Source organism: Lotus japonicus, chromosome 2 (assembly GCF_012489685.1).
Source record: "Lotus japonicus ecotype B-129 chromosome 2, LjGifu_v1.2".
NCBI classification, from domain to species: domain Eukaryota; kingdom Viridiplantae; phylum Streptophyta; class Magnoliopsida; order Fabales; family Fabaceae; genus Lotus; species Lotus japonicus.
Window position 1 is genome coordinate 67,519,849 of NC_080042.1, and position 12,597 is coordinate 67,532,445.

Genomic DNA, 12,597 nt, shown 5'->3' on the forward strand with positions numbered 1-12,597 from the left:
TTCTCTCTAGTTTTATGTATTTTTTTTACTGTGGTACCGTGTGTGTGCGTATGGTGCTGTTAGTGCGTTTTTTGACCATAACTTCTGGTTGTGTGGTGGGGTTACTTTATCAAACAAAGAAATAGTGCAGATCAAGCAAGTTGAGGAGGCTTTTGGGGCGGTTTGTGGGACTGCAGGAGGTTGGGCTACTATTACTAAGTCCCACATACATTAGATTTAGATGTATTTAAAATTTACAAAGCATACACTTTCAATGTGTGGAACTTGAAAGAAAGAAAAAACAATTACTGCACAAAATTACTAAAAAAGAAACCAGAGACAAAGAGTGAGGAATTGGGTAAATAATTGATGATTGATCTGTTATGGTAAATATTAATTTGGTCTTCAAGTGTAGGAAAATTATGTTATTTTGTCTGTTTGCTTTGAGCATAGGAAAGCTTTATATGTTGATTATAGCAATGGCTTGGGCTTTGTGGGAACATAGAAATTGGATTGTTTTCACTGCAAGAGGACTCAATCTTTGATAAAGCACAGCTTAAGGTTTGGCAATGGTTATCTGCAAAGGGAAAGGACTTCCACTTTTCAATGTATGAATGGCAATCACAACCTATCCTATGCCTCCAATCGGTTTGATACATACACATACTTATACTGTTGTGATATTGGGATTGAATTGGCTTTATGTGCAAGGGCCTGATTATGATTGGGGACATTCGGTGCTGGAAATTCTAGAGCAAAGGCAGGACAACTTGATAGCAAGTATCTAATTTGAAGGGATGCTTTTGGGGGCTTTAGTTTTAAAGCTGATCCCATTTAGTTTTCCCCTGTTTCCTCTGTTTTTGTAATACTCTTCTATTTTTGACTTTTGTTTGTAGTTTCTCCTTTCTCTTTTCTTTCTGTGTACCTTGGGTGGCACCCCTTGTGCCTTTTTAATTTATCAATATGGCTTATCAAAAAAAAAAAACGTAAAGGACAACTATGATATGTATAATTTCGTATAAACATATTACAATTGTTTTTAATTATATTTTTATTGATGTGTTCATTTGAAAAATTTGACCCCCCTGACCCTAGGGTCCTGGATCCGCCACTGGATGGCTACGTCGTTAATGATTACATACATTTTTATTTAGAATGTCATGAGTACATTAACAACTGTGTAGTCCATTAGAAATCTACTAACAGTCTCAAGAGTCATAATTTATTGGCGGACGAGACTGTCAGTAACTTGCTGAAGTTCTAAATCATCAATAAAATTAGGAAGTCGCCGACGGTTTTCACCGTCACCATATAGTTTTTTTTTCAATTGAAAAAATGAAAAAAGAAAAAAATATGTAATAAATTGTACATTATCCTCCTCCTCATAGTACTCTTCATAAGAACGAAACGGAGAATCAGGAGAACGAGCTCTCAAAGAAGTAACAATAGGTCCAAGGGTAAAAGCAACATCACTAGGAGCAAGACGAAGAGAAATGGTAACATGAACACCACTTTAGGGCGCGGCCATCAACATATATTGCAAGCTCTTGTGACAAAATTAGCATATAAAAATTGAGTTTGTTAACATGGAAGAAAAACATAATTCGAAAGTAAAAATATATACAACTTTTCTACAAATTACTTTGAGAACATGAGAAATATATCATATACTAAATATATATATATATATATATAAATATGATTCATGAATAATAAGTTTTTAACATAATTCGCCATTAAAATACCTTAAAAAAAACTCGCCATTGGATTCCTCTGATCATATGGATTACAATTCACTTAAGAACAAATATTCTTTATTAGTAGACTTGATGATCCCAAGACGGCTTATGGAATAACTAATGAATAATTAACCTAGCTTTTTATGATATCTACAAATGCTAGATCGATCTAGCCCTCTTTCCACTTTTCTCTACTTGATTTAAAGGAAACCCCTAGGATCATCCCTCCTCTATCTTTCTCAAGAGGTATAATAAAATAAAGGCTATAATAGGCTTGTAATTAAGTTTGTTACTTCTTTGGTGAGAAGTACTCCCTCCGTTTCTAATTATAAGATATAGTTTTAAAATTTTCATGTTCCTAAATATAAGACCTCTTACAAAAATCTAGCAAAATGTTTTATACTTTTCCATATTCACCCCTCACATTAATTGTATGTTTTCAATTCCAAAGTTACAACCTACCATTAATTACTACTATTCCAACTAACTATGAATGCAATGATTATTAGTGAGAAAAAATGACAAATGACAAATAGGGAAGAATGTATGCATTTTTTAAAAACCAATACATTAATTAGTCACATTAAGTGCTTTCTTAAAAGCACAATTTTTTGGATTATGTCTTATACTTAGGAACGGAAGGAGTAAAACATAAACACGTAATTTGCCTGCTTTTGCTTCATCTATATTATGATATCTAGCCTTTATGAGTTCCACTAGTGATCGATATTTCCTTTTGTATGGCTCAAATTTTGCTCTTTCTCACTATGCCGGTGTGATAGCTAAGTTGATGAGGCACAAGTGCAGAACGACATAGGACAATTAATTGCATGAGCGTGGTTTTTAGATTAAGTTAAGAGCAATTATATGGATTAAGCTATACTCCTACTACATTACGTAAAGGAGTAAGATAACAATTTATACATTGATAAATTATCAAAAGTAAAATATATGGCAGAGTCGGCTATGATCACCTCGGAGACATGCGCGCCTTAGAAGCTTTTAAACTCATCTCAAATTAAGATTATATCCACTACAAGAAAATGTTGTTTTAGCATATGAATTTTGCAGAAGCTCTGATGGCGAGGATAGCTTTGTCTTGTAGTGTCGGCTCAATCTGAAAAAAGAAATAAAATCACTTAATTTTAGCGTTAGCATGATCGACAACGGTTAGTGATGACTTACAGACATTTAGCGTCGGTTGTCGTAGATGTTAGAATCACCAATTAATATAGCGTTTGGACATGGATAGTTGCGACAGTTTGAGGCCAACACTTCATTCGTCAGTCAACTTAATGTCGTATTTGACCAACACTAGTGTGATAGTGGAGGACCTGAAGGTTAGTGTTGACCAAGTGGACGCTAAATTCATTGATTTATTCACTTCATCTTCTTTATAAGCATATTCTCCCCCTCATACCTCATACCTCAAACCCTCACTCACTCTCCCTTTGTGGCTCTTATCGTTGGCCTCTTAAATACTCCTTCCTTCGGCAAAGCCACTCTCACCCTCACCTCTCCCTTGGCACCTTCCTCATTTGCTACTACAGTACTCACACTCACCCTCTCTCACGGCCCATATCTCATCCTTTGCCTCCTTCACCCTTGGCCTCATCCTCATCCCTCTGGTGACGCCACCCTCACCTTCACCCTCATCCTCTTCCTCGTTGTCGACCACCCGACCCTCACCCTCACCCTCACCCTTACCCTCTCTCTCATCCTCTTCCACATCCCTCTTGTAACGACACATCTTCCTTGGACCCTCTCTTCTCCTCCGCCACCATCACCCCTCACCGTCACCCTCTCTCGATCTCTTCCTCCTCTTTTTGGGATGATAATAGATTAGTTTCTCTTCACCCCGACCTCATTGTCGGCCAACTCCATACTGACGCTCCACTGCACCAACACCCCACTTTTACGCTGTCGCATTGCTTCCTAACCACAGTTGCACCGACCACTGATCTCCCCACTGGTGACGCCACCAGATCCACCTCAATTTCATCTCTTGTTTATTTTTCGAGCTACATAGTTTATACAAGAAACTATGTAATTGTTTTATAATTTTCACTGGGTACCATGTATCATCATTGTATATTTTGAATTCTTTCATGTAGCTTTCCCACTTTATCATGATGATTTTCCTATTTGGTAAATAGGGCAAAAACTAGGGAAATCACATTGATCAAGTGGCAAAACTATATAATCATATTCAAAACATTAAATGACTATGCATGATACACTGTAACTAATAGGAACATGTATAATAATATATACATATATAAATTATCAAGCTATTCAACTTAGCAATTCAAAAATAAATAAGAGTTGGAGTTTGATAAATGTCATTCAAAACATAAATTGGGTTCTGTAGTGATTGAAAATAATAAAAAAGTTAGCATCGACAACGTATCGTGGCCTATTTGACATACGCTAATGTTCCGGTATGGAACCGCAGACTAAGGCTAACTAATATCGAGAGCAAGCGAGAGTAAACAAAGCAAGTAAAAATGCGTGAAAATGATAGGATCCCCCACCGCTTGGGTGGTATCTGATATTTATAGATTGAGTTTCGGTCCGCCCGGACCATGGGTTGCATGACCCATATTTACATTAGGCTGATAAGCCCAACTAATCAATAAGCCCATATCAGACCACAAGCCCACAAGACACCGAGTCTTAAAAGCTTTAAGACGAAGTGTGTCTTTTTTTGAGCCCACAAGTAATCAACTCACCCAACACTACACAAAAACTAACAAGTAATTGACACGCCCAAAATGTGCAAAGGAAATAATGGGCACACAGGCTCCGAAATCAAAGTTTAAAAGGCATAAAAGCTAAGTAGTCATTCCTTTGACATTTCAACTTTTGCTGTTACTTCTTGATCTTTGTGTAGCGCGTGCAAGTTAACCCAAATCGTCTCTTCACATCAATCACAGCCTCACTGTCATTATCATGATTAATTTTCTCTTCCCCTAAACCATGATCACAACCTGCTCTCATAATACCACAAGTAATAATGCACAATAATTTGAACTTAGACAAAATAAAAGTTAAAGACTTAAATGTAAATCAATAATATGGAACACACTTACTTCACATCGCTTGCACATTCATCTATGCTCAGTGTAACGCATCCTTTGTAAGATGAACTTTATCATAAAAAACGATATTGTTTAATATCACCCAAAGGACGATATTGTTTAATATCGCCCAATAATCTTATCATTTTTCTATCAAGTTCGAATACGACTTTTCATCAGAATCATCCCGCCTTTCTTTACTGTATATAGTAAAATACTCTTAAGTAAATCTCAGAAATTTTGTAAAGTTTAAACTTAATCAACTACTTTGGAATCATAAGGCCTTTGTGTATATAACTTAGTCAAAATTTTCATTTTTGACATAGTTATTCATGGAAATCAAAGTCACGATATTTGATTTCATTAATATGCTCGCGTGGAGACTTGTGCTTATTTTGGACAAGCTTAAATCCAATTTAAGGCTGTGCTTATGAATTCGTGGTCAAATGCTCTTGTTTTAAGAGACTTACTCTTTTCTCAATTGTCTGACGTCGCCCAATTGATAGACCTTAGTTGATAAGTTTCCGCTATGGGAAGAAATAAAATGTTACGCCCTTGAACATTTTTTTAAAAAGGTTATGTCTCGTTAAAAACTCTCCCGCCTGGGGTAGAGAAAGAGTGCATATGAAATGTTACGCCCTTGAACATTTTTAAAAAGGTTATGCCTCGTTAAAAACTCTCCCGCCTGGGGTAGAGAAAAGAGTGCATACCTGTTGCTCCTTTCTTTTTCTGTACATAATGTTTTATGCTTGGACTGTTTTTAGTCAACTCATCACCCAATGCGTTATCTCAGCTCCAGATTTCATGCATTCCTCAAAATGTGACCAGCTTCTAGATTAGTTGCTGCCAACTCCAATGCCCCTTCTTTAAGGTGGAGAGTTTTGGCCCTCAAATTTCAAGTGGAGCTCATGAAACAAATAAAAATGGTAAGAAGATGCAACAGTATGAGGACAGATTGCAAGGCTTAATTAGAATAGAATAAACTAGAGACTTATGCCATGCAACACAAAAGAAAACTCAAACCAGAATTATTACATGCCTGTGAAGAAACAGAAGGTAACATACAGATTCATACAAACAAGTAGGTCATCATTAAATCAACATATTCTTTGAGGACTCAAATAAATTAATTAGTTGTAGTAAACTAAGTTCCAAACCAGCACCAAAACATATGATTATACTTGATACACATTTCAAAACTCAACGCCTTATCCCTCATAATAACCAGATCACATGAGAAAGAAATAGTTATAAAATCAAACACCTCTAATTAGGAAGTTAACTGCCAAGTTTCATGTTCGGATGCAAATAAGTGCAGGTTCATATTTAAACTACTCAAACGGGCAAGGAATGAACCAGATAGCAGGCATGCTTATGAACAAAAACCACATGATAAGAAAACAGAGCACTATCTGCTACATAAATTGGCAAAAAGCAAACAAGCAAACTGGCAGATTATGAAGAGACAGTGTTTTAATCAAGAAGCAAACTTGGACTAGATATTGGAACCAAAATTTTAATTATGCAGGTTATTTTCAAAGCAAACTTGCGGCATATGCATTCACCAAACCAATATAGGGCAATCATAAACAGAAATAAATTCACTAGGAATTAGGCTCAAAGGATTAAATTGTCACTCATCTGGCTTTTGTTTCTTGAAATTCACATAGGAGAAATCATCCATCACTAGCTTGACGAGATATCTAATGTTCAAAGCCAAAATCACCTATGTCTGAATCATAGGTCACAAAGGATTCAGACTTAACAATACACCATGTGCCCGTTAAAGGCAGCATACATAACAATACTCTTGCGTACAATCCTCGTTTGACAAGGTCTTTAAGGCTTACTTAACATATTAAGCAACCCTTTTTACCAACAACTGGATGAAATAACAACACCTTGGTCTACTAAAGAGAAATTCTGGAAACTTTAACTTTACAAACCATAAACCAGAAACCCAATCATATTAAGGCCTAGACGGGATAACTTTTAAAAGCCTTAAAGCACAACAAATTCATAAAAGTAAACATGACCTGCTATTCGACTTCTGTGTAGTCTAATTCCTATTATCATGGAATCATGTACCTCCTTCATATAGGGTATATCACAATCACAATACTTCCTCAAACTAACATCCCCGCGAAATATGCAGCAAATGACATTCCAGCATGTATGTAAAGCATAAACTGGTTACTGTTCTTAATTTAGATTCCTTTGAACTCACATAATTTATCAATCATATGTTAAGCATATTTTGAGCACACTTCAAACTGGGATTCATTGTTCCCAACGTATCTCAAAAAGCAATCAGATCTAAAATCAAGGTGGAAGCAACCTAGTGATTCAAATATTCCACAAAATCATGATTCTCACATAAAACACAGGCAGTGAAAATCATATCATCAAACAGGTATGCACCAATGAAATTCTATTCAAACATTTTATCAAGCATATAACAGGTAATAAAACCAAAACAGAATCATGAAAGAAAATGAGAGCCAATGTGATAAGGTCTGGAAAGAATAAACCAGTAGAAATTGCAGGCGCAGCAGGGAGTTGAGTTTGAGTTGATCTTTTGTTATCATATGCAAAACTGAAATGCAGAAATCGTTCACCGATTTTGTCAAACAGTTAGTATGCAACTCTGATTTTCCATTGCCTCGCTCCATCAAGTGTGGTCCACCATATGCCATGAGAAAAATGGAGATATCAGTCTTAAAGCAAAAACAATCAAAGGAGAGTAGGAAACAAAACACAAAGAAATAATCCAAAAAGCCAGAATCTTCTTTGGGCCATCCTAAACAATATGCTTGAATTTTCTTGGTTTCCCGCATCCTGTTCGCCACCGCCATAGACTAGGTTCACGTTCAAAAGGATCCTTTCGCCAATCTGAACCATAGGTGACATTTGCTCGCCGAATTTGAACACCGGCGACAACTTGCTCGCCACTGAACTTCAACGTCGGCGACCCTTGCTCGCCAAGCTTCAACCGCCAAAAGCAAAAACTTGTTCGCCATAACTCCATCGCCGCAGCAAACGTGTTGAGATTGCCTCATATGCAAAGTTGAAGTGCCGAAATCGTTCACCGATTTCATCGAACAGTTGGCGTGCCATTCTGATTCTCCACTACTTCTTCTTGATCTGATCAGTTTCTCCATCTGATTTACGGACACAAAAGAGAGTAACGAAATTAATTTCGAACTATTGGTAATCAGAGTACAAAACTAATGGAAACAAAACCGAAACAGAAAGTAGAAAAAAAAATTTCGAAGGAACGAAGATCTGTTTTAGTGATCCTGAATCAATTTGGCCTGATGTCACTCAGTCGAGCATGGACGAGTTCGATTCAGAGGTGGCGGTTGAGACAGCATGAGCGGTTGCAACTCCGAACTTGCAGTTGAGACAAAATGATAGTGGACGGTTTCAACTCGATTGTGGTGTGTTCATCTCCTAAGTGGCGGTTGTGCAGTTTCTTCTCTTGGTTGCCCTTCTCTTTTTCACCTTGTAACCGCTCGATTTCCTGCAATCCTCAGGCCGTGTTTCTGCAAATACGCTTTGCATTCGTTTAATTTCAAACCTTCTATATCCTTTCCTTCTCGAAAGAGGGAGAGAACTTTATCGGAGAGGGATTGATCATCAATATCACTGTCATCCGATTTAAACTCATCATCATCAACATCACGATCATCTGATTCAGACGCTTCATAGAAATCGCAATCGATGAATTCATCATCTTCTTCTTCGAGACTAGTGTCGTGATCTTCATCAGAGGAAAGAAAGACATCAAGTTCACTATCCTTTTGTTAAGAGGAAGAACTTGAAACTTAAGATGCCACCAGATGTTGATTGGCGGTGGAAAAGGATGAAAGCGGTGGTTGTAGAAAAGCTTGTCATGATGATCCGGTGACGGATGAATTTGTGGAAGTGGGGAAGTTTTACCTTGCCCCACGGTGGGCGCCAATGTTCCGGTATGGAACCGCAGACTAAGGCTAACCAATATCGAGAGCAAGCGAGAGTAAACAAAGCGAGTAAAAATGCGTGAAAATGATAGGATCCCCCACCGCTTGGGTGGTATCTGATATTTATAGATTGAGTTTCGGTCCGCCCGGACCATGGGTTGCATGACCCATATTTACATTAGGCTGATAAGCCCAACTAATCAATAAGCCCATATCAGACCAGCTAATATTTATGATTTAGCGTCCGTTGTTACCACTTATCATTGGTGTATTGCGTCGGCTTAAGTGACACTAACTATAGCTAGAGCAAAGTGTTAGGCTCGAGCTTTTTACTATCAATCTCGACGTCAATGCTAAGCAGATGCTAAATCAACTATAACTAGCATCATTTTTTGCACCGTTAACGTCAGTATTCGACCAATGCCGCTAGTGACAACTTATTTGGAGGTGACTGTGAAGGTAGGTTGAGCAATACATTGTTACGAACTTGAACATATCAAAACTTAACATTCCAAGCAAGTTAATGTCTTCCATGTAGCTAAGACCGCCAAAGGTTATCCTAGACTATAAGTCTTATAACCTTGTTAGTGGCTCAGATTCAGTATTCTCTTACTAAACACCTAGCTATAAATTTTGCATGAACACAAAAATCTTACATCTAATACTCTCTGTTTCACAAAATTGTTTTTTAAAATTGTGGCACAAAGAGTAAGATGACAATTATTAATAGTATAATGTTATTAAAATACTGTTATTTAATTTTACTAGTGTATTGTATGCAGCTATTAAATTTTATTTAGTTAGAGAAGAATATACACCCACCGGTCACATATATAAGCAAAAAATACATTTTAGGTTCATTTATTTAATAAATGTATCTAGTCATTATTAAGGTTTTGGTACATTCATTAAATGAATGAACCTAAAATGTCTTTTTTGCTTATATATGAGATCGGAGGATATAGTTGATACAGCCGATTTGTGGTTAATTAATATAAAATGAGATAAGCGACAGAAAATTTATGAAATGAAAGTATAAGTAAAAAAAATTAATAAAAATGCATTAGCTTTTTAAAATAATAAAAATTATCTAAAATAGCAATCTTTCAAAAAATGCAGAGAGTATTCTGCTTAGGAATTAGGAGATGACGCATACACTGTTGCAGTCGATATCTCTATCGAAAGGCCAATAATCAAAATAGGAACTGTCACAGGTGACTTGGGAAAATGATACTTTGGCTATAATAACTTTGACAAATTAAATTGCGATTGTTGGCCTTGCGTGTACGCATTTCGAGGCTTCCAATCAACCTTATCCAGATATGGTTTTTGTTTTATTTTATGTGCCAATCATTCCTAATGTCTACCAAGTAGCTATGATACATTTCATGATTTCAATTCTTTCAAACCAATTGAACAAAATACTCCATATATAGTATATAGTCTCTTTCAAACATACGTAATTACGTATATACACCCCTCTGGTCTCATATATAAGCAAAAAAAATATTTTAGGTTCATTTATTTAATGAATGTATCAAAACCTTAATAATGACTAGATACATTCATTAAATGAATGAACCTAAAATGTATTTTTTGCTTATATATGTGATCGGAGGGTGTATACGGTACGTAGAATATGGAATTGTTTTATATGAAAAATACTTTGATGATGAATAAGATATGATAAATTGTGATGTATTAATTATTTGAAATTATTTAATTCACTACTATTATCACCCTCCACCATTGCAACCACCGCTGCTACAGCCACTATTTATGCAACTGTGATCTCAGCTATCGTCGCCACCACCACTTTGACTACCATCAGTACCAATTCCACCGTCATCACCATCCGCCTCCACTATCATCCTTTGCTATCGCCACCGCCACCACCACAACCAACTCCAACTCCACCTCCACCTCGACCATCCTCATCCACTGTCACTGCCCTCACCACCATATTATACCGCCCACCACCATCATGTCAATGTCGTTACCGTTATTGCCACGATCGATCAGTACTCTTCACCGCTATTATCGCTACCACCACCTTCACTACTTTCACCGCATTTTCAACACCACCGCCCTACAACATTGTCACCACACCCAACAGAAGTGTCGTCTTCATCGCCACCGCTACCATGACCACAACCAACTCCACCATTACTTCACAATCATCTTCACCACCACCATCCCGCTACCACCATTATCACTCTACAGTCTCTACTGTTACCACCCACTACCTCCACAACTGCCACAACTACCACCCTCTACTACCACCACCATCTCTATCACTATCACCATCACTCTCCACCACTTCCCTCCACCAAATATATGATTGTATCAATTTAAATGTATCAGTCTACTGTATAGAATAATGATATACTCATAACTCATTTTCTATACATCTCATTTCCACTTATTTTTATTTCTATCTATCTCTTCTTATCATCTATCACATCTCATACTTCCTCTCTCTTACCTTTTCTCTTCTTCTTATCTCTCTCTTCATTCTACCGCTCACCCCAAAGAGAGCTGTGAAAGCAACATTATTTTGCTTAATAGTATTAGGCCTAGTACTGTACAACATGCTAAACATGCCCTTGTTTTATTTTACAAAAGAGAAGATGAAATTTTAGTTAATGTGTTTGTTGCGGTACCTTACTTAAACGAGATCAAGTTGAGATACCTATAATGATGCGTACCAATAAACATACATGCTCCATTTGAGTCAGCATTCATATATTTGTCTTAATATTTTCTCTTACGAAATTTAAATGTTAATATTATTGTTTGTTATTTGCAAAGTAATCCTTTAAATAGTTCCTAACTTTTCTTCTCCTCTGTACGTATCACTAAAAAAATTTTCCAAAACAGAGGTGTTAGAACAATCACCATCGCGCACTCTCACTTATCGGCCACGATCTTCGGATATTATCTTCTCTCGTCAATTAAATCGCTATCACACATGACAATAATCTACTCCCTCCGGTCCTTTTTATAAGAAAATTTTGACAAAATCACACAAATCAAGGAAACTAATATTTTTTATAAAATAAACTATTATGCTTAATTCCAATGATGTCTTTTCCTTTTCACAAGAACAATCATGCTAATTACCATAAATGTTGACAATAGCTATTGGGTGCTTACACTCTCCATCCAAATTTTTGCATGGGGAATAGGTCTCTTTGCAATGGAATAAATTATTTGACTTAATTTAATAAGAGTGTTTCTTATAAAAAGTACCAAAAAAATTTGCCAAAGTGTTTCTTATAAAAAGGACCGGAGGGAGTACTAAATTATTCAACGTGATTACCGCACTCAAAATAGTGTATATGGGTTTGTAGCATCACTTAATACTACCTCATTTATTACTCCATCCGTTCCATAAAGTTTGTAGTTTAAGGTTGTGGCACAAAGAGTAAGAAAACAATTATTAATAATACAATTTGACTAGATTGTCCTTATTTATGGTGTTCTATTTCCAATGATAGTGGTAACTACTCCTATATCAAGAATTGCAATAAACATTGTGGATAGAGAAAGTTTAATAAATAAGGGTATAAAAGGAAAAAAATGAGGAAAATGCAATTACATCCTAAAACAACAAACTATTTAAAATATTGAAATCATACCCAAAACTACAAACTTTATGAAACTAGAGGAAGTAATTCATTTTGCTGTTAAAAAAGAATCGCACTAAAAATAATTTAAAGATACCACATATTTTCATACAATAATTAAAAGGGGGGCTTAATTAATTACTTGTCCATATATAACAAATATTGCCTTCGATAAACAAAATTTGTAATGATGTTTTTCTTTTTGAAA

At 36.2% G+C, this 12,597-nt stretch overlaps 1 protein-coding gene across 1 annotated transcript; it reads right to left on the minus strand.

The window, feature by feature from the left end:
• Window positions 1–4,589: 4,589 nt before the first annotated feature.
• On the minus strand, window positions 4,590–10,723 carry LOC130736908 (uncharacterized). Its single transcript, XM_057588680.1, has 3 exons — window positions 10,663–10,723; window positions 8,379–8,561; window positions 4,590–4,708 (listed from the first exon to the last, which is right to left on the minus strand). The coding sequence occupies exons 1-3, from the start codon at window positions 10,721–10,723 to the stop codon at window positions 4,590–4,592; spliced, it is 363 nt and encodes a 120-aa protein (XP_057444663.1).
• Between the last annotated feature and the right edge of the window lie 1,874 nt (window positions 10,724–12,597).